Raw genomic sequence first — 24063 nt, 5'->3', positions numbered from 1 at the left:
GATGATAGCTCAAAATTCTCTCTTGTTCTGGGTCATTTTACTAAAAATCTTATAGCCATTATTCAGTTACAAAGTAGATCCGCCATTGCTCATCTTTGTCAAATGTTGTCTTTAGGTATTATTATTACCATTCTCATATTTTGGAAATCATCTTCCCCAAAATCAAACTGCAAATGTGTTGTAGAAGTACAGCAGGTTGTAGTGATACAACAGGTGCATATGTTGAATTAGCACTTTTACTATTGCAGAGTTTCCTATTAAAATGCTTGCTTGGTAGGTAAACAACACATAGCATAAACGCCCCTTTTAAGATAGAGCTAATGTATCTACTTAGATTGAGCTCTGAGCACACTTGCACCTTAGCTACAAGTAGCTGTGTTTTCCAGTTGCATTAAGGGAACAACCCTTCTCCAACCTTACAACATGGCTGGAAAACTATGCCCCTTCAGATACCAACTCCAGTTCCCATCAGCTCTGGCCAGGTATGGTGGGAGCAGTATTAATTTACCTGTATGCAGAGATCTAAAGTCTCCTCATTCTTCTTATAAAGATGTTGGAAAAAAATCATGAAGATGTGTAAGTATTTTGAATAGTCTCAAGTACGACAGGAGTGTTATACCAACATCCCTGGTCTACACTGGGCCTCAGTATGATTTTTTTTGGTGTGGAATATGTGTGAAAGTATAGCTCAAAAGACTAAAAAGTCTTGAACTTTACTTCCATATTAACTATACACTTGACACATGTCCCTGTTGTGTACATCATTTTGAACAGTGGATTCTAAAAAACGCATAATACTTTCAATAAATTAAACATGCTCTGGAAATGTTTCTTTGATTGCTTATCTGGCTGACAGCTGTATTTTTAATAGCTGTCCTTGGACTGAAATGGTATTTCTCTCTTTCAAAATGCCATTACCATATTCCAATCAATAGCCATTCACCCAAATTAGTATGAAATGATGAGCTTACTGAAATAGTGAAATGGTTGAACGTGAAGTTTGTCACAGATGTCTATCATAAACACTGTTTTCTATTCATGGCAGTAAGAATATTAACTGTATTTTGCCCTTGTTGATGGGAGGAAGGACTATGGAGTTAATTCTAAAAGTACTTTCTATGTCATAAGAATAATGTGAAAACCAAAATCTGCTACTTTGCCACTATGGTGGCAGGAAAAGAACCCTTTCCCCCTTTAAAATATTCTACTTGCTTTCTTGTTTACTAGAGAAATCACAATTTCTGAAGCAAGTTGGCAATGTGATTCTGTTCTTTAAAAAAGCATTTTCTATATATCTTAGTCACATTCTTGAAACTTGGTTCTACTAGTAAACAGGGCACATGCTTACTATGGATCAGGACCAAACTTGGTACACATACCCCCCCCCCATGACCCACTTTACATCAGACCAAGGATGATAGGACTTGCAATACCTTCATTCACTTCCTGAGACAACTACGACCCCCACCAATGACTGCTTGCTATACCATAAAAGGGAAACTGCAGGGTATTTTGGTGCTGTAACTTAAAATTTGGCTTCCAACTTCTTTGTGTGTGATCCCCAGCAAATGCCAAGATGACCCTCTAACTCCTAGAAGTTGTTCACCCATTACAGATCATAATCCAGCCACAATTAATGCCTTTATTATTCAGTAAGATCTTTAATAATTATGTAAAGTAAGCAAAGCCAACAATTTAAATAAACTTATTGTCTAATGTTTTTACTCTGGTTACATTGCCATCAAAAGCAATGTGATAAAGCTTCAGTGGAGACCCCTTTTCCCCATGATAATTCTTTCAGGAATGAATTTCCCTTCAGAGGGTTAGGTTTCTCACTTCCTCTTGTCTCAGTCCCATTCTTAACTAGACACCTCATTTAGAGGGAAAGGCTGAAGTGAAAGAGGCTGAAGTGTCCTATGAGGGGAAAATTTCTCAATGTGATGAGCTCGATTGTTGGAGTTCCCTCCTTTCAGGACACTTCTGCCTCTTTTCAACCACGGAGGGCTATGCATGACAGCCGGAAGTAGTTTAACTCATATGATGAGCTCAGGGCCTCTCCATGCTTTAAGAGAAGCTGAAGTGTCCCATGACTGTTAAATTTCTCAATGTGATAAGGTGGTAGGAGTTATTTGTAAGTCAGATGTTTGAAACTTGAGGACTGCCTGTACTCCTTTCCAAGCCATGGATGCAGAATCTGTGAATACAGTGGGCCGACTGCATCTCTCTTCTGCTTCCAAGGAGGTGGGCATTAAACCCTGGAAATCCCCCACCAGCAGGCTCTGCTTGGCACCCCCTCTAGTGAAGACAGGACACTGCCATACTGAGTCCACACTGCCATATAATCCAGTTCAATGTGGATTTTATACAGCTCCGTCAGAGACGGAGAGAAATACAAGCTGAGAAGGGTAAACAGCTCTTCTTTGAAGGACTCACAACCTCCCCCCCCCCCCCAAGCAATGAGGCTGGATACCATTGCCTGAATACCGAGACCCGCCTTCTGAGGGTCCTGCGTCCCTTCTGCTGTCCAGGTTTCCTACATTCTGAAGTAGAAAGTGTGACATACTTGCTCCATCAGCGAAAATGACTTCTGACTCCAGCAACAACCACTGCATGTCAAAGCAACTGATTTTGTGATGTACTTTGATTTGTGATGATAAATTTGTGATCATTCTGACATGCACAGTCCCACCACCCTGTAGGTCAAAATAAACTAAGGAATGTTTATATCAGAAACATAAGGAATTTGAAGAAATCTTGTTTCATTCTCATTGACCATATCATCACATTGAGAGAGAAAAGCATGGGTGACTGTACCTTTAAAGGAGAGAATCTTCCCCCTTTGGAGTTCTGCCTCCCCATCACACTCACTCAAGAGTGAGCAATACATTCTTCTTACATTCATCACAAGGTCAGTATTACTTTTAAAAAAAAACCAGGAGAAACAACAGTATTAAAAAAGCAAGAGATCCCTTGCCCTGCCCAAAGCCCCTTACATCAAAGGAGACTGACACCAGGTTAAAACCATTGCTTTCCATGGGATCCTATTGTTCTGTCTCAAACGCCATAGAATACAATAGACAGTGCTCCGGGTTAAAACCATTGCTTTTCATGGGATCCTATGGTTCTGCATCAAAGCCCATAGGATAGAAGAGAGTGTGATCCAGATTAAAATAATTGCTGATGGTTGCTCAATGAAATAGGATGGGAAACTATAATAGTTCCCATTGCACCCGTTTTTCAGTTGCAAAGATGGGAGTAAAGTGTGATAAGAGGTAGGAGCTCTGAACCTGATTGCTGGCCTGTGTTCAGAGTTCCCTCCTTTTAGGACATTTTTGCCTGTCCTACGAAGAGGAAATTTCTCAATGTGATGAGGTCGATTGCCGGAATTCCTTCCTTTCAGGACACTTCTGTCTCTTTTCAACCACAGAGGGCTATGCATGACAGCCCTCCATGATGATGAGCTCAGTGCCTCTCCATGATTGAAAAGAGACTGAAGTATACTACGACTGTTAAATTTCTCAATGTGATAAAGTGGTGAGGCATGCTATCATGGTATACAAAGGCTGCCCAATGTGAGATTGCTCACCTGTGGGATTCTTCACCTTAAGAATTGAACAAAATAGAAAGTGTATTTTGGTCAGGTTTTGATCAATTCTGTATACAAAATTTTATGCTAAGTATGTCCAGCTGATTGATCAAAGGGATACACACAGCTCATCCCATGTTTCATCATGCTGCCAGGGAAGGAGACTCCACCACACTCTGAACAGCATATTCCACTGTCAAATAGCTTGCGTTTAGGTGGATTATCTTTTCCTGTAGTTTTAATCGATTGCTCCATGTCTCAGTCTCTGGAGCAGGCAAAAACAAGCTTGCTGCATTTTCAATATGACATCCTTTTAAATATTTAAACATGGCTAGCATGTCCCCTCTTAACTCTCTCTTCTCTAGACTAAATACAGGCAGTTCCTGAGTTACAAACATCTGATTTACAAATGACTGATGGTTGAGAATGGGGGTGAGACAACAGGAAGTGAGAGAAATCTAGCCCTTGGAAAGGAAATTCACTCCTGAAAGGGGGAAAAGGTCTCAACTGAAGCTTTATCATCAATCGTTTTTTCCACAACAGTATGTGTGTGTGTGTGCGTGCGTGTGCGTGCGTGTGCGTGCGTGTGTGTGCATTTTAACAATGCAATAGACAGGAATCCTTGGAAGTCACATAAAACTATACACAGTATGGGAGAGTTCTAATTGTATTTTTTTGAAGTTATAGTACCTTCTAGGCACTTAGGTCTTGTTAATTCCAACGAGAGTAGAGCCAATGAATCAATGGAATCTATTTACATGCTGACTTACCAAAAAATTAATCCTATTATCCTGTTCCAATTGAGACTACTGAGCAGGATTGAGCCATTTAAACACAACTGGATCTGGAGAATAAGTTCTTTAACACACACACCCTGGTTTGCCTAAACCAAATCATGCCCAAGAGGCTCTTTCCCCCAGACCAAAAAAACATAAAGAGATCTGTGGAAGAACACCACAAGTATAGTCTCAGAAAAAAAGGATTTCATTTTAATACTTTAATTTAATTTACTTTAAACAATTTTGTATGTAAAACACATTTACATAGGAATAAACCTTAGTTGAAATGATCCAGTGCCATTCATTTCCACTGTGCAATCTACACTGAACGAGGTTCAAAAATCGCTTAAACTCTGGCAGAATTGTGTCCAATAATTCTAAGCAGCACACCTCAAAAACAAGTTCAATCTTAATTTTTTTTTTGCTTGATCTTTTCTTTAAAAAAACACTGCAAAATTGCAAAAATACACAGGTCTCAACTAAATGTTTTGGCTAGAAGATCTTCATGTTGCTTTTGGTGTACTGTTCCAATGCCGACTGCAGGTGCTGGTAAGGCTGGTCTACTCACAAGATGGAGCTGCAAATAAGTCATAAGGATGCCATTACAAACACTTATTTGATCAAGTTTAAGATGCTAGTTAATGATAAACTGATAATCCTTCGGACTGCAATCTTGAACGCAAGCTGCTTGACCCCATTCAAGTCATCATGGGTTAACACCACAATCATATGCATAACCACACAGAAGTCATCATGTACCAAATGGATCTTATTCCAATGTAAACTTTAGGACTACAGGCTTAGTCAAAGTGTGCATAACATAGCATCTTTTGTCATTATCTGTAACTAATACTACTATGAAAAAGAGAGACGGAGAGAACCAAGGATCCATGGACCTACATTTATAGTATTATAATATACACACTACTATGTTATACTATAGTATTATATTACTGGGCATGCTAGTGTAGTGTCGTATTAGGACTCTGGGAGACCAAGGTTTGAATCTTGCATATCCATGGAATCCTTCCAGATAACTTTGGGCAAATCACACTCTCACAACCTCTGAGGATGCCTGCCATAGATGTGGGTGAAACATCAGGAGAGAATGCTTCTGGAACATGGAAAACTCACAACAGCCCAGTGATTCCGGCCATGAAATCCTTCGACAACACATTAACCAGAACTGATCCCAGGTATATAGGCTACTATTTTAGAACCAATCCCAGGGAAAATTTACCTTTAAGGCCAATTGCTTCTCAAATCTTGGGGACACAAATGTCCAGGGACCCATGTTCTGTGGCTCTTCCTGACTCCAGATAAATGCTGCACAAGAAATTAAGGGCTTGGGTTAAATCATTGCAGTTAGTCTGGTGAATCAGCTGCAATCCTGTTCTTTACTGCATATTGTCAAAACACTACCAAGAACCATTCATCCGTCACTGCTCTCCCATCAAATATATGGTGGAGAAGCACAATATACCCAGCTAGTATTTCCAGATATCAGCTGACTCTTGAAAGAAACAACTAGAGTGAGTGAAAGGGCCCTTCCACACAACCATATAACCCAGAATATCAAAGCAGAAAATTCCACAATATCTGCTTTGAACTGGGTTAACTGAGTCCACACTACCATATATTCCAGTTGTTTATTCCTTCAGTTGCTTCCGACTCTTTGTGGCCTCATGGTCCAGCCCATGCCAGAGCTCCATGCCAGCTGTCACCACCAGTACAAAGAAGATAATGTGGGATTTTGTTTATCTATGTGGAAGGGGCCAAAGAGTCTCCGGAATCTTTCATAAGTAATTGGACATATCGGAGACTCACCTCAACTCTTAGGAGGAACATTTCAGGTGATCCCTAAACTACAGATATTGTCCTCTGGGTTCTAAAGGAAAAAGGCAGCACAGTTGTAACTTAGAACTCTTTGCTTCATTCATAGAATGGCCTGCCTTTTAAGCACAAGGTGGCATTTTCATAGTGGAAAGGGGAAAAAACTTCTTCAGTGCACTCTTCAAGACAATAAGAAAATGTTAGTAGTGTTAAATCTGAGAGCGCTATACTAATGTGTATAAACTACAGTACATTAGCAAAATGGCTCCAAGCTCTCATACTTAGGTTTTACAAAACAAGTGTCCACCAACCTTTGGCATTCTTATATTTATGCAATTCTTGCTGCAGAGCTTCTAAGGGGAAAGGGCACAGCTCTTCCACTCGGATTATGGCAGTATCCTGCTTCCTTTCTTCAAGCATCTCCCGGTGTTTTGCCAGAGCATAGTAATGCTTCCCAGAACAAAGAACTACCCTGCTGACACTACAGGAAAAAAGATAGGGATAATTTCAAGCATTTTAAGCTACAAACAATGTGTTAATATGATGGAAAAGATTGAATGGCTCGGGAAGCACAATTCCTACAAAGGTATATAATCCTATTTCAATTTCACTATGTAACAAAATTTGAAACATATTCTGTCCATGGTTTGAAAGTGTTATTCCTGTTTAATTGTGTGGGGCTTACTTTGAAAATACAGTAGAGTCTCACTTATCCAAGCCTCGCTTATCCAAGCCTTTGGATAATCCAAGCCATTTTTGTAGTCAATGTTTTCAATATATCATGATATTTTGGTGCTAAAGTCATAAATACAGTAATTACAACATAACATTACTGCATATTGAACTACTTTTTCTGTCAAATTTGTTGTATAACATGATGTTTTGGTGCTTAATTTGTAAAATCATAACCCAATTTGATGTTTAATAGGCTTTTCCTTAATCCCTCCTTATTATCCAAGATATTTGCTTATCCAAGCTTCTGCTGGCCCATTTAGCTTGGATAAGTGAGACTCTTCTGTAGTTGTTATATTCCAGGAACTTCGTTTTTGTATCTGCCACAAACTACGTTGTAATGGTTGAGACTCGATGAGATATTCTTTGAAAAGCTAGAGCAAAATGTGCTACAGGATGTCCCACAAAAACAAAGTTTTTGCAGTTCAATAAACTTTCTCCATGTTTCTAATGATAGAACCAATTAGAAAATGACATTTATAATCCAGGAACAAAAATTGTGTTACAGTGTTTTTTGTCTGACATCCTCTTTTTGAACTCAAAAGGAAGACAATATGGTACAAGGGCAATGCAATGCATGGGTTGGAATGATGGACTGGAATCTAGAAAATCTAGTTTAAAGTTAGCTGTAGAATTCTTTTCACCCTGAGCCTAAGAGACATAAGGCTCAAGCAGGACAGAGTTGAGCAATGCATAATCTTTTGGGTTGATTGGATGAAATATGGGATATAAAAATGAATAAATAAATACATGCCAAATTTTTTTGCATGGGCCCAGATTTAATAACCTGGTTGTCCACAGAACCCACTAGGTAGTCCTAAATACTCTCTTAGGCTGGATCTACAATGCTTTATATCCCAGGATCTGATCCCAGATTATCTGCTTTGAACTGAATTATAGGAGTCTATACTACCAGATAGTTTCAGATAAGAAGATAATATGGGATCAGATCTTGGGATATAGGGCAGTGTCGATCCAGTCTCAACCTAACCTACTTCATAAGTATATCATGTGATTAAACACCCCTTTTGTTCACAACCATGCCAACACTTGTCCTTTATCCCTGGTAAAAAACGTGAAAGTTGTGCAGAAGTGCTGTACCATTTTTGTAACATTTTCCTTCTTGCTTCCCTTAATACATTGTATTTTTCTTTTATTATATTACTTATTTCCCTTTGGATGTCTTCCCTCTCAATTTCTATGTCCATTCTCCATGTTTGGAAATTTTCCTCTATTATTTCTTCTTTTACTGTTGTGATTTGTGTGTACAGATCTCCTGCCACCTTCATTTCCTCTCTCAAACATTTCTTAATCACCTTCTCAAATGGACTATCCTGTTTTTCCCTCTGTCTAAAACTTTCCTGTCTTATATTCCAGCTTTGAATGTAATTCCCTGATCCTCATAAGATTGTGAGATTTAACATTGCTCAGAAGCATCTTGGAGGAGATGCCAATATAAGAGACAGCAAATAATTTGGCTGTCACAGAGAAAAAATAATCCATTGCCAAGGTTTATATTTGGAAATCAATTTGCACATGGTCTGCACAGATAAATGTACAATTGTGTCACCTGTACCCACATCCTACCTCCAGGAAGTATACTTCCTATTTTCCAGGAGCATAACAGTTACGGACCACCTCTTTACAGTTAGTTCTATTGGAGGCACAATTGTAAATCTTTGCCTAGTCCCCAGCTGGTATTCCAGTTATTCACTAAATAAATTGGATAGTGATAACACCAAAATCTAGATCTCTCCCTCCTCACCTCTTTTTTAAGTCTGTCGGCTGTATTATGCCCTCACTGTATTAAGTCATTAATTCATACTCTTTGTCAATATAACTAAAATAAAAAATAAAGGCACAGAATGCTCCTAGATGTGTGACTTTTGCTCATACTTAAATGTTTCATTGCACACTATTATGCTCCTTTACTACCTGCTAGGCTTCAAAACTGTTTGGATTGTTAAATAGTAAAAACAGCAAGTTGTAAGTTACTTTTTAGGATCCAGCACGGAATCACCAATGACTGGTCTAAACGTTGTTCCTGGGGCCATTTCTTGTAAACTTGATGCAGCAGCCTATGAAATGGATGGGGGAATAAAAGTATGTGCAGTAAGTATATTTTAAGACAGGTAGTCAAACACATTGTTAAAAAGCTTCTGACTTATAGATTTTTAAGGAAATCATGTACCACAAAACATGAGGTAATAAAATGGTTCCATTACAGTGGATGTGGAGTTTTCTTTTATAAATATTCATCAATAATCAGTCTTGTTTTTTTCTCATGAAAATCTTTTATATTTTCTAAAATACATGATTTATTGCTTCTTTGATATCAACTCAGGTTTCTCATTATGGTTGCATGACACATCTACAGGCAAACATTTTTTTTTAATCTCAAGAGAGAAAAGTTTATTTTGTAAATCTATAAATACTTATGCACCAAGCTTGGGAAGAAGCAATGGCATAATACAAATTACTTTTATAGGACTCTCAATACAGGTGCCAACCTTACAATGGTCAATCACACATAATTTTCTTCTATTGGTCAGGTGAACTAATATCAGCTTACATCATTTTATTTTCTCATTGCTTTACTCCTCTGTATCTACCAGAGGAGTAAAGCAATTTCAGAGGAATATTCAAACTTGTCACAAAATAGACAGAACGGGGATTAAATTATTGTTATTCTTAAGAGTACAAAACTCAGCTTTGCCTTATGATATGTTATAGCTGTTCTGGAAGAAAATTTTGAACAGAGTGGGAAGGAGACAAAACTACTTTTTTTTTTTTTTGCATTCTTCTATTGCAGTCATAGCTAATTTTGGCAAGAATACACAAGGAAATGAAAATCATCAAAGCTGACTTCTATATAACATCATCTTTTAATAGTACAGTACTCCATATCCCTACTGATGGGTCCTTCAGAGTTTTTGAGACTTCAACTCACAGAATCCCTTCATCCAATAGGCACTTGGCCCTGTTGACAGGGTAATTCTGGGAACTATAGTCCCAAAAAGATAAATTTTCAAGTTAACATATTCAACATAGCTGCATTAGGGATGGGTCAGACTGAGGAAATGTGGAATTTAAAAAGACTAAAATATAAACTAGGGCTGTCTTTTCATAAAAAACTGCTTCCATCCTAGATGTTTATGCACATCTTTTAAGAACTGGTACATGAGCTTACCTTTTCACATCTTCCCTCCCCATCCTTATGCCATTTCTTTAATATTGCAAGCCTGACAGCATGGTTGGCTACCTTTTATTAATCTGAAAGCCATTCTGGGATTCGTTCCAGATGAAGAGTGGGACAAAAGTGCTCAACTGCTTAGCCTAGCACAGGAGGTTAAACCGCCAACTACAGAAGATCCCTGCCGACCAGAAGGTTGACAGTTCAAGCCGCATCAGCCTAGTTTCTGCCTACCCAGCAGTTCAAAAACAGCAATGTGAGCAGATAAATGGGTACCACTTTAGCGGGGAGGTAAAAGACACCCCTGAAAAAACATGCCAGCGGTTTGATTGACAGGCTCCTTGGCATGGAAGAATGGAACAACAGCAGCTCCCCATGGCCGAGGTGAGCACAGCCTCCAAATGTCAGAAATAAAAGAGGGGTTTTTTTTTGTCTGTCTGTTTGTTTGTTTGTTTTTTCTTTGTTTTTTTTTCTAATCTGTCTCCGTTCTGGTTGCTTTAGTCTGGGGTTGGCAACCATTTACAGATGTGTCAGTGTCAGAACTGATTTACAGGAAACGCCAGTGTTAGAACTGATTTATAGGAGGTAATTGGCTATCTACTATTCCCATAGTTTCCAGTAAGCTCGACTCGACTAGACAGCACAGTCCCGGGGTGTATTTAGACAGCACCTAAAGGAACAGTTCCAGATCACTTGCAACAGGAATAGGGTCCAAGCATAGGGGGGCAGAAATTAAATAAACAAATAAAAAATAAGGGCGACCCGCAGATCAGACTAGACCAAAGCAATAAGCAATAAGATAGAGATGAATTCATCCAAAGCTAAGATGGATAAAGATAAGGAAAAACGAGGAACAGCTAGGAAAGACTCGTTATCAGACGATTACAGTATCAAAGATGTTATGTTAGAGATTCTGAAACTACAAACAGAGGTGATTAAGATTCAGGAAAAGCAAGACAAAAAGTACACCCAGATTAGGGACGAGATGAAGGGAATGAAAGAGGAAATAAAAGAGGAAATCCAAACACTAGTTAAAGAGGAAATAAGACTGATAAAAGAGGACATAGAACTTATTAAACTGGACAATAAGGAAAGATCTAAAGAAAATAAAATAATTAAAACTGACCAAGATAAAACAAGAAAAGATCTAGGCGAATTAGAGAAAACGATAAACGCAATCAAAATTCAACAAGAAATACTCGAGACAAAAGAAAAGGAATTCCAGTTAAGATTTCGTAACTTACAAGAGACCGAAGATGAAAATTTAAAAGACCAAGTTGTGGGAATCATAACAAATATTACTCAGAGAACCAGAGAAATGGTGGAAGGGAATTTAGACAGAATTTATAGAATCCATTCTAACCATTCAAGAAAATTTAACACGCCAAGGGATATTGTGATCCACTTCAGTAAGAAAAGCCTCAGAGACGAGGTCCTCAGAGGTAACGCAAATGCTCCATCATACTTTAAGGGAAACAAAATTGCCATTCTTAAAGAACTCCCTATGTCTGTTCTAGAAAAGAGGCGTAAATACTTCTTCCTGACAGATGAGCTGAAGAGATGAAATATAAGATTCAAATGGGAAAGAAGGGAGGGAGTGATGATTACTTGGGAGGGAAATAAGCATTGGATAACAAGTGAACCCAAAGCACGCGCCTTCTATGAGAAATACCTAAACTCAGGATCACATGAGAACAGCAAGAGGGAACAGCAAGGGAAAGAGAAAGAAGGAGAGGAATTAAAAGAGGACAGGACACAAGGAGAAGATGGAGAATGGTCTAGATTAAAAAAAAGACTCAGAGAAAGATCGCCCGAAGACTTACTGGATCTGATGGATCTGGGAAAATGGGATAAGGTCAGGGGGGAGGAGGCAAATAAGAAGGATGGCACGGAGGCTTAGGCTGTATTCTAACAATATAAATGGTTTTAACTCGCCAAGTAAAAGAAATAAAGTATGGCAACAAATAAAAAAAGGCAAATACGATGTAGCATGTCTCCAAGAAACTCACATAACACACAAGCATGTGTCACACCTAGAACATGATAGACTGGGAAAGACGTATTACTCATCGGGGCCCGAGAAGAAGAAAGGGGTGGTGACCTACGTAAGCGAGAAGTTGCCATCAAAAATAGCCTTCAAAGACCACGAGGGCAGAATATTAGGCGTCTCGGTGGAAGTGCATAACAGGATACTCCTGATATGTAACATATATGCGCCGAATGGGTGCAAATCAAAATTTGTAGAAAGACTCTATCAAAAAATAATCGAACAGGAATACGAGGACCTCATAATAATGGGGGATTTCAATGGGGTGCTCAACGCAGCCCTAGATAAATCCAACTCAGAAGAGAAATCTAAAAGCATTAAGGGTGGTGTATTACCTAGATATTTCCTTAAACTGAAAGAAGACCTAAATTTGCTGGACATCTGGAGACACTTACACGGGAGTGCAAGGGATTATACATTCCTGTCTAACAGACATCTGACCTGGACCCGAATCGATATGATATGGGGAAACAAATCAATAGTAAACAGAATAACTAAATGTAATATACTTCCAAGACTAAACTCGGACCATGCCCCCCTGGAGATTACATTAGACAAGGAGGATCCGAAAAGTGGAGAATACAGATGGAGACTAAACGAATCATTGTTAAAGGACGAAGGGGATCAGGACAGATATAGGAAATTGCTGACAGAATATTTTAAACTTAATAAGGAGGAGGACACAGCAATAGAATTTATTTGGGACGCCAGCAAAGCTTATATGAGAGGCCAGATAATACAACAAAGTGCTAGGAAGAAAAGGTTATGGCGATTAGAACACCAGAAGATAGAAGGGGAGATAGCAAGACTGGAGAAAACACTCAAAGGAAATCCCAAGGACAAGAAAACTCAGCTTAACCTCGAAATTTATAAAAAACAACTAGAGACGCTACAGGTTGAGGAAATGGGAAAGAAGCTAAGATACGTAAGACAGCATCATTTTGAGAACGCGAATAAGGTTGGGAGGTGGCTGGCTAGGAAAATAAACAAAAAGAAACAAGCACTATATATCAATAAAATACAGGAAGACGGGAAAACATACTATAGTCACGAAGAAATAGGCCAACAATTCACCGCTTTCTACGAGAAACTATATAAAAAGGACATAATTGCCGAAGAAAAAGTAACGCAATATATAGGGAGGCAGGACATTCCCAAAATTACGGATATGCAAAGAGAAATACTAAATAGGAAGATTAAGGAAGAAGAAATAAGCAGAGCAATTATGAAACTCCCTTCAAATAAAGCACCAGGACCTGAAGGGTTCTCAATGTCATACTACAAAATATTCCAGGAGATACTCATCACACCTCTACAGAAAGTCATGAATAGCATTCTGGAAGGAGGGAAAGTTCCGCAAACATGGACTAGCGCTAATATTGTAGTAATACCAAAAGACAAGGCTGACAATACACAGGTTAGGAATTATAGGCCTATATCGCTTTTAAATGCGGACTACAAAATCTTTGCCAGTATCCTAGCAGAAAGGTTAAAAGAGGTATTAAAGGCAAGAATAGAAGAGGATCAATCCGGTTTCCTCCCCGGTAGGCAAATGAGAGAGAATATTAGGAACATCCTAAACGCCATAGAATACTATGAAAAGAACAGACAGAAGGAGATAGCCCTCCTTTTTCTAGATGCCGAAAAGGCATTCGATAATGTCAATTGGTTTTGTATGGCTGAAATCTTTAGGGAAATGGACGTAGGATTTTATTTTTCGAACGCGATTAAAGCCATATACTCTCAGCAAACGGCGAGGGTTATCACAAATGGCCAGATATCCAACACAATAAATATAAACAAAGGGACAAGGCAGGGATGCCCTTTATCCCCGTCCTTATTCATTCTGACAATAGAGGTCCTTCTGAACGCGATAAGGAATAACAAAGAACTAAAAGGCCTCCAAACAAAGAAATATAGTTACAAAACGCGGGCATACGCAGACGACTTGGTATGTCTAATCGAAGACCCAATTGACAAATTTGAAAAATGGTGGAAGGTAATTCAGAACTTCGGAGAAGTAGCAGGACTGAAAATAAACAGAGGGAAAACTAAAATATTAACAAAGAACATGTCACACAAAAAAAAAGACAAACTGCAAAGGGTCACAGGCATAGAAGTTGTCAAGAAAATCAAATACCTAGGGATAGAACTAACCGGAAGCAACGCTCAACTATATAAAAACAACTATGAGAGGAAGTGGAGGGAGATAAAAGAAAAAATGAAGAAATGGAGATTCCTCCAGCTTTCACTTCTTGGGAAGATAGCAATAGTGAAGATGAAGATACTACCTGATGTTAACTTTCTATTCCAAAATTTACCAATTCTAAGAACAAAAAAGACTATAGCAGAATGGCATAGGGACATACAGAAATTTATTTGGGAGGGTAAAAAAGCCAGAATAGGGTTCAAACAGCTAAAGGATCATGTGAAGAGAGGGGGGATGGGCTTACCTGACCTTCAACTATATTATGACGCAGCTGCCTTGACCTGGGTTAAAGACTGGACCACCCTAACTAAAAGGAAAACACTAGCATTAGAAGGTCAGGATTTAAGGAAAGGGTGGCACAGCTATCTGTGCAGAGAGAAATTCAGCAAAGAAAGAAATTTCAGAAACCATTTTTTAAGAGCAGCACTCATAGGAACCTGGGACAAGTACAAAAGAAGATTCTATAAAAAGATACCAATGTGGTGCTCCCCTCTCGAAGCAGAACACATGAGAGAAATGCCAAGGGAGACATGGTTGACATACAGGCAAATATTAAAAGTAGAGAATCAGGAGGTCTGTCTTAAGTCATATGAAGAGATTAAGGGAATGGACCCCACAATGACTTGGCTAAACTATTGGCAAATAAAGGGAATCTTCCAAGAGGATAAGAGATTAGGTTTCGAACTAAAGGAAACATGCTGGGATAGACTACAAAAAATAGAAATTGAAACAACAAAAATATTATACCAACAATTATTAGCTTGGGACACAGAAGATGTGCAGGTAAAAACGGTAATGACTAAATGGGCTAGAGAGATAGGACGTACGATCATGTTTTCAGAGTGGGAGGAGATATGGAGGAAGAACCAAAAACTTATATATGCAATTGAACTGAGGGAGAATTGGTTCAAGGTTTTTTACAGATGTTACCTCACCCCGGAGAGGCTCGCGAAGTTCAGTAAAGGTAAAGGAGATGGGAAATGTTGGAAATGTCAGAAACATAACGGAGACTTTATGCATATGTGGTGGGGATGCAGAAAAATAAAAAAGTATTGGCAGGAAATAAAAAGAGAAATGGAGAAAATACTGCAAATCAAATTATATACAAAACCAGAATATTTCTTACTGGGTATGGTGGATTTTCAAATGGACTCCAATATGGAAAAACTTTTTGTATATATGGTAACAGCCGCCAGGATTTGTATTGCCAAAGTATGGAAAACGCAAGAAATACCCTCAACAGAACAGTGGTTGCTGAAGTTAATTGACATCAAAAATATGGACTTATTGACACAAAAAGTATCACAGAACATTTCGCCAAAACACCGGACCGACTGGAGCAAACTTAGACAATACTTAGCAAGAAGCAACATAGAACTTCTGTGACTTTTGTTTTCAGGAATTCCTAGACTTCTGGGATAAACGGTAGCTTGCTGCAATATATTCAACATTCATAGGAGGATGCATCAAGCAATGTAGAGGAGCTGGAAGTGGACAGGGTATTGGGTTTGTTTTTGTTTCCGTTTCTTTGTTTTTGTTTCTGTTTTTTCTATTTCTGTGATCATCTGTTTTTTTTCAATTTTGTGTACATGTTAAACTCATAAATAAAATATTAAAAAAAAAGAAATAAAAGAGGGAAGCCTGCCTCTGTTTATGTATTGTCTGTCTCTATCAATTGTATAATGGCATTGACTGTTTGCCATATATGTATCTGTAATCTGCTCCGAGTCCCCTTAGGAAGATAGAGCAGAATATACATAAAGTATATTACTACTACTACTACTATATTAAATATGTTGTGGGGACTATATGAGATGAAGTGGCAAGGTAACAGTTTTCATCCTTTTTAAAATACAAGAAATGAAAATAAATGTGGGGGGAGGGGAAGCAAAGAGAGAATATTTTTACGCACAGGCAACCTGAGCAGTGTTTTGGGAGCCGCAACTATTAATGGTTTCCGGAAATTTCTGATCATCTGTCTCCGGAGTAAGTGGAAATACTGTGCTGGGATTGTGGGGTGTACAACAGACATGTTGATATGGTCACCATCAACTCCCTCTTCTGAGCTGTCGCACATCTGTAAAGCAAACAAAAATGTACAAAAAAACCCCCAGTAGACCAAGAAGTCATCAGCGAGTTGTCAACATAAGCAGATGAAGACATAAACTCAGAAAGGTTACTCTTTGGGGTTACAACTCCTGGAATCTCCCAGTGTTCATGCTGTCTGAAGTCAGTGGCCATGCTGCCTGAAGCCCCTTTTACACTGCCATATAATCCAGATTATCAAATCAAATAATCTGGACTATCTGTTTTGAACTGGGTTATATGAGTCTGCACTGCCATATAATCCAATTCAAAGCAGATGATCTGGATTTTATATGGCAGTGTAGAAGGGGCCTGAAGTAGTCTGGGATATGTAATTCCCAGTAGTTACTTTGCTGAGCTCTAACAAAATTTTGAACATTTTCATGAGGCTCAACTAATAAGGGATTTCTTTTTCAGAGTTCAGAATGTGGAGGAAATTCAGAACAAGAGTATGTCACAGAAGGGCATAATGAACCCTAAACAAGATTGAACCAAATTGGCACAGGCAGTAGGTTTCCTAAACGAAAGCATAGACAGACTTATATTTCTAACACTGCATTGCTGCCTGCTTTATTGGTTACCAAACAAGAGGCTATAACCCAGACAGGACCCAAGACAGAACATCTCATACTGCATCACTTAGGCCCCTTCTACACTGCCATATAAAATCAAAAAATCTAGATTATCTGCTTTGAACTGGATTATATGGCAGTATAGACTCATATAATCCAGTTCAAAGCATATAATGTGGATTATCTGCTTTGATAATCCGGACTATATGACAGTGTTGAAAGGGCCTTTGAATAATACCTTATCCATTGGAATAGCTGCACACTTTCTGAAAGGGTTGTGTAATTGACAATCTCTCATTAACAGCCAGTGTGGTAAATCAAACTCACTGTGTGACTTTGGGCCATCCATACCCAAATTGTTGCATTTTGCACGTTAGTTATGAGGCTAAAGCAAGGAAGATGAGCATTTATGTCATCTTGATCTCATTTTAAGAAAAGGGGCAATATAACTAATTGTTATTATTATATGAATAATAAATATCTTCATGTATGTGGTTACCTGCAAGAACCGTTCAATTCGGCAAGAAGAATGTTCTGGTCCTGCACCATCATAGCCATGAGGAAGGAGAATTACGATTCCACTCTGCAAAAGCCATTTTGCTTCCCCTAGAAGCAAGTGAGAAGAAGGAAAATTGGGGGAGGGGGGTGATAATTTTAGATGGCAAAATAACACATTTACATTGTCTGTACATTTCTCTCATTCATGATGGGCTAATTCATTTTTTGAATCTAATATGATCCCTAATATGACTGTTAAATTGTTCCTTTGGTGAGGGAAGAAAAACCATTGTGCATGTAGGGACAGGAGCAAGATTTTATTAGCATTCAGTGGTTTCCAAACTATGTAAAGCATTACGCATACTGCCTCAGAAGGACCGCTAAAGCACCACACTGCAATTCACAACTTTTCAGAAATGCCTATGAGAAAGACTACAAAGGCTTACAATGTATTAAACCAAATTAAATAAGAGATAAGATAGTAGGAAGAGCAGAGGTGAGTCAGCTTTAAAACAAACTACAAAGGTAAATGTATCTAAGGTAAAGGTTTTCCCCTGACGTTAAGTCCAGTCGTGACCGACTTTGGGAGTAGGTGCTCATCTCCATTTCTAAGCCGAAGAGCCGGTGTTGTCCGTAGACACCTACAAGGTCATGTGGCCGGCATGACTGCATGGAACGCCGTTACCTTCCCGCCAGAACGGTACCTATTGATCTACTCACATTTTCATGTTTTCGAACTGCTAGGTTGGCAGGAGCTGGGGCTAATAGCAGGCGCTCATTCCGCTCCCGGGATTTGAACCTGGCACCTTTTGGCCCGCAAGTTCAGCAGCTCAGCACTTTAACACACTTTGCAGGATATACACATTTAAATAATAAATATTTTAATATTAGAGATGGGACATTTGAACCTTACCTCCAGAGATAAATGTATCAAATATTATCTGAGCTCCATTAAAAAAATCACCAAACTGAGCCTCCCAAATGGGCAACAAATTGGGACTTTCAATACTCATTCCGTATTCAAAGCCAAGTACTGCTTCTTCTGAGAGGGGGCTATTGCTCACCTAACAGAAAAATACATACAAACACACAAGTAAAGGTTTTCCCCTTCAGAAAGCATGTTTCCTTCCAATATCCAAATGCCGTTAGTGTTAAGGTTAACAAATGTTACTGAAAAAATAGACTCAGGTTATAATTCTCAGGCAACTCCATTCTGCACATGTAAGAGAGCAATACCTATAGATTTCACCAACAATACATCCTAGACTCTAATACAGACATTTCATCAATACAGACATTATCAATCCATCATTCCAAATCTCAGACCCAAACTGGTCTATAACAAACAACTAAACTGCAACAAGATGGTTTGATTCTGAATGTAGAAGCACCAGACAAGCTCTAATGGAGCACTCCAAACATAAACTTAGAAACAATAATATTTCTATTACTGTAAGTCTAGCTCAGATGAGGGCTTCCTATAAGGCATTTCTAAACAGAAAAAAGACACACACGTTAGAGCTCAGTGGAACTAATTAGCCTTAGCTGTGTTGGAAAATAATGAGAAGTGGCTTTGTGATATTATCTCAACCGGAATGCACACAGTCTGGCCGGTACTGCTTGGGCATATTTCAGCACAGCAATGGTTTGATCATGTTAGTAAACTTTACGGAACTACTTCCTCAGGGAATCATCCTACTAGTGCTCCCAATCAGGACCGCAGCTGGGGGGGGGGGGGGGGGAAGAGTTCAACCCCCCCCCCCCGAAAGGGTACAAATGCCCCCTGAAACCGGGTTTACTCATGAATTTTAACTGGTTAACCAATGTATGAGTAAACCAGTTTTTTTTTACCTAACACATTTCGGCGGGGGGGGGGGGGTTGAACTTTTAACACCGCCCGCCCCGTCCAGAATGGTGGGCTCCAATATTAGCCAAAGTGCTCTCACAAATCAATAACACAGGTATAATCTCAGAAGGCTGGAAACAGAACATTTACAAGAAGGGTGATAAACAAGATCCCAACAACTATCACACTATTGGCCTCTTAGATATTGACTCTAAGTTATATAGTAAACATTTGTTAAACAAATTAGAGGACTGGGAATTTAATAATCAAATCATTCATCCTGAACAGGCTGGTTTCAGAAATGTACAATCAACCAGTCTTTGACCTTGTATTTCTTAGCCCAACAAGCAATTTCTGGGCCTACCAAACATCTATTTGTTGCCTTTGTCGACTTAGCAGCAGCTTTTGACTCAATAGATAGAAACCTGTTGTGGCATAAACTGGCTAACATGGATAAATGCCTACTGTTTTAATCAAGGCACTTTATGCTAATACCATGGCTAGAATAAGAGTTGGTATTTCTGGTTCATTAACTGATCCCATCCATACTAATAAAGGAGTAAAACAAGGGTGTCTACTGGCACCAACACTCGTTAATCTATATTTGAATGACATAATACCTACATTCTGGGGGCATTTTTTCCATCTGCAGTAGAATCCAAGAAAATTTCCATTCTATTGTATGTGGATGACATGGTTCTAATTTCACTTACCCAAACTGGTCTGAGAAGACTGCTTTCTAAGTACGTGAAATAGAAATGAATGTCATGTTTACATTTGAGACCCACCTCTAAGATATCCCATTAGGCACTTGTATACAGGTATTGAGAAATACAAGAAAAAATTCAAAACTTCTCTGGTCTCAAACATTTGGTAAAAGGGATACTCAACTTATAGTTATTACATGTGTGTGTATATATATGATTGAAACCTATGGCATGATGCTTTTTTAAAAATTAGCATACCTCGAGAAAGCCCTTTTGTTCTGATGACATATGATTCAGAGGAATGTAGGTTTCACCTGTCTCTTGGCAAACCAACATTGCATGCCGCTGGCTGAAAGTTCCTCTGCCAACATCTTGCCCACTCAGACGAATATTGAAACCTGTGTAAAAACAAAATGATAGAACAACTCTATTGCAACTAAAACCCAGTGATAAAAATGTATTAAGAAACAATGATAATAAAAATGATAATATATGTTTTTAAAAGGCAGCTAGGTTTGCAGTGAGATCTACTTGCCTTTCGGAAAGCCTGCAAAACCTTTCTCTTCTGACAGGCTTTCGATGGGTGAAAAACTCGGGGCTATGTTTGTTTTTATTGTTTTTTATTGTTGTTTTTATTGTTTTTATTGTTATTTTAAAGCTAATTGTATTGTTTTAATCTATTTCTGTAAACCGCTCCAAGCTAAACTGGGAGTAGCAATATACAAGTCTAACAAATGAATAAATAAATAAATAAAATAAAAAACAAGACTGCCCCCCTGGTTGCTAGGTCAGCCCAAGACTAGTCAGGATATGTGAATCAGGTATGTATGAGACTAGCCTCAGGCTAGTGAGGGTGGTTTCCATAAGACTTTTCCTATTATTATCAGGTCATAAAATACTGAATTTGTGGCCTCCCATGTTGTCCCTACAGCAGAGTCTCACTTATCCAACACTCACTTATCCAACGTTCTGGATTATCCAACGCATTTTTGTAGTCAATGTTTTCAATGCATTGTGATATTTTGGTGCTAAATTCGTAAATACAGTAATTACTACATAGCATTACTGCGTATTGAACTACTTTTTCTGTCAAATTTGTTGTATAATATGATGTTTTGGTGCTTAATTTGTAAAATCATAACCTTTTTTGATGTTTAATAGTCTTTTTCTTAATCTCTCCTTATCCAACGTATTAGCTTATCCAACGTTCTGCCGGCCCATTTATGTTGGATAAGTGAGACTCTACTGTATATGGTGCAGGGTGTTCAGCCCCCCAAATGCAGAATGTCACATAGAAAACCCTATTATAAGATCATTTATTAAAGTTAAGTATCTGAATCAGGAAGAAGAAAAAATCCTAATGAGTACAAACCAAAGTTAAAGCCATGTTTTTAATGGTTCGGCTCACCAGTTCCAAAGCAATACAAAGATTCAGACAATGTGTCAATAACAGAAATTCACTGAACGGAGCAGATCAAGCTGTGTTTTCCAAAGGTATGCTCTGAGTGAATTATATGCAGAGCCTCCCTCATTTATTTAGCAATGCAATTGTAAACTATTTTGTTAGGGTGAATATGACAAACTTCTTAATATTGCTAAAGATCTACATAGACCCAGAGGCAATTGGACAGCTTGAAAGCCTTACCTTGACAGAGAAGAGAACCAAAAGCTAATGCTTCAGCTGTGGCCCAGTCTAATTTCGCTGCCTCTTCCATTTTCAGTATTCTTGACTACAAGTGCAAAACAAAATGATGAAACACAAGCAACAATTAAATCTACAAATGTGGAGGGATGATGGTAGTTTAATTGCTCTAAGGCCCCTTCTACACTGCTATATAAACCAGATTATCAAGCAGAAAACCCAGATTATCTGGTTTGAACTGGATTATATGAGTCTACACTGCCATATAATCCAGTTCAAAGCAGATGATCTGGATTTTATACGGCAGTGTAGAAGGGACCTGAGTTAGTCTGGGAACTGTAATCCCCAGTAGTTACTTTTCTGATCTGTAACAAAATTTTGAACATTTTCATGAGGCTCAACTGACATGGGATTTTTTTCTTTGCTGCCATATAATCCAGTTCAAATGAGATAATCTGAATTGTATGTGGCAGTGTAGAAAGGGCCTAGGTTTGCCTAAGCCCATCCAGTATACTAATGGAGGAAGAAAGATTTGAAGAGTCATAGATATGTACTGGTAGTTGCTGCAGTACCATAATTTTTAGGGCTGGACAAAAAAGCCTCCCACCTGGGCATGCGTCTTCAGGATATGACTGTGCAGCTCCAATTCTGCTGGCACTTCCACAGACTTCGCCCCAACAAACTGAAGGAGTGGGATCGCTATGCCTGTATCCCACGTGGTGATCTTTGCTGATGGCTCCACCATCTTACTCCAGTGAGCCTGAAGATTGCTTGATGGAGGGGTGTACGAAGTCATATTGGCCAGATGCTCATTCAGCTTAGAGTAATAGGAAGTCTTTATCTCCGACACCTCTTCCTCTGTCATGAGTCCTTGGGTTACTAGGCGTTCTGCATACGTATCTGGAATACTCTTCCGAGACCTGTTAGAAGAAAGATTATTGTAAAAAGCACAAATTTGCTTCTCCTTTGAGTCACTGGAAGGCTTTATACTTTAAACTGCCTTTAAGAAATGGGTTGGAAGCTTCATCTAAAACTTAATGTGCAGTCAACAGCACACCAATGAGAGCACTGGAAAAAATGGGTACAGATAGGACTATTTCTACAATTCAGAATCATTTCCTTCCTTGTGTATTCTCCTGACTTATGACTTTTTCATACTGGCTGGTGGAATCACCACACAATGTGGCAAATCTGGCAACTGGCATTGGGGACAAGGGGAATCCGTCACAAAACTGTGCTTACAAGTATATAATTTATGTAAATAACTGTGCAGACATCTTGCAATAGTACTTTTGTTATAGCATCAATTCTTCAGAATTACCTGCCCAGTGAACTCAGCTAAGCTTCTTTCTTATAGGCAAATATTATTATTATTATTATTATTATTAATAATAATAATAATAATAATAATAATATCAGTACAAGAAAACCGCACTACAAATTAGAGCTGACAGCTGGCACAACAAAACATTGCATGGCAAGTTCCTTGACAAAATTGAAGGAAAAGCTGATAAGGAGAAAACCTGGCTATGGCTCACGAATGGGACCCTGAAGAAGGAGACAGAAGGCCTGATCCTTGCAGCCCAGGAGCAAGCCATCAGAACAAATGCAATTAATGCCAAGATCGAAAAATCTGCTGATGACCCAAAATGCATACTGTGCAAGGAAGCTGACGAAACCACTGATCATATCCTCAGTTGCTGTAAGAAAATCGCACAGACAGACTACAAACAGAGGCACAACTACGTGGCCCAAATGATTCACTGGAACTTATGCCTCAAGTACCACCTCCCAGCAGTAAAGAACTGGTGGGATCACAAACTTCCAAAAGTATTGGAAAATGAGCACGCAAAGATACTGTGGGACTTCCAAATCCAGACTGACAAAGTTCTGGAACACAACACACCAGACATCACAGTTGTGGAAAGGAAAAAGGTTTGGATCATTGATGTTGCCATCCCAGGTGACAGTCGCATTGACGAAAAACAACAGGAAAAACTCAGCCGCTATCAGGACCTCAAGATAGAACTTTAAAGACTCTGGCAGAAACCAGTACAGGTGGTCCCGGTGGTGATCAGCACATTGGGTGCCGTGCCAAAAGATCTCAGCCGGCATTTGGAAACAATAGACATTGACAAAATTACGATCTGCCAACTGCAAAAGGCCACACTACTGGGATCTGCACACATCATCCGAAAATACATCACACAGTCTTGGGAAGTGTTCGACTTGTGATTCTGTGATACAAAATCCAGCATATCTATCTTGTTTGCTGTGTCATAATACAATAATAATAATTTATTTCTTACCTGCCTCTCCTAGTGGCTTGAGACG

General features: G+C 38.8%; 1 protein-coding gene across 1 annotated transcript in view; it reads right to left on the bottom strand.

The window, feature by feature from the left end:
* Positions 1-4568: 4568 nt before the first annotated feature.
* dhtkd1 (dehydrogenase E1 and transketolase domain containing 1) overlaps positions 4569-24063 on the bottom strand; it is a 36796-nt gene continuing 17301 nt past the window's right edge. Inside the window, exons 8-17 of the mRNA XM_003226141.4 lie at positions 22337-22649; positions 21733-21817; positions 20346-20485; positions 18448-18598; positions 17536-17642; positions 16292-16456; positions 8926-9008; positions 6510-6679; positions 5606-5691; positions 4569-4942 (exon numbers count right to left, since the gene is read on the bottom strand). Of these exons, the coding sequence (XP_003226189.2) occupies positions 4841-4942; positions 5606-5691; positions 6510-6679; positions 8926-9008; positions 16292-16456; positions 17536-17642; positions 18448-18598; positions 20346-20485; positions 21733-21817; positions 22337-22649 (1402 nt within the window). The 3' untranslated portion in view covers positions 4569-4840. The remainder of the gene's footprint in view (positions 4943-5605; positions 5692-6509; positions 6680-8925; positions 9009-16291; positions 16457-17535; positions 17643-18447; positions 18599-20345; positions 20486-21732; positions 21818-22336; positions 22650-24063) is intronic.

Source organism: Anolis carolinensis, chromosome 5 (genome assembly GCF_035594765.1).
Source record: "Anolis carolinensis isolate JA03-04 chromosome 5, rAnoCar3.1.pri, whole genome shotgun sequence".
Lineage (NCBI taxonomy): Eukaryota > Metazoa > Chordata > Lepidosauria > Squamata > Dactyloidae > Anolis > Anolis carolinensis.
The sequence above is the reverse complement of the archived record's forward strand: the minus strand, read 5'-3'. Positions and strand labels throughout refer to the sequence as shown.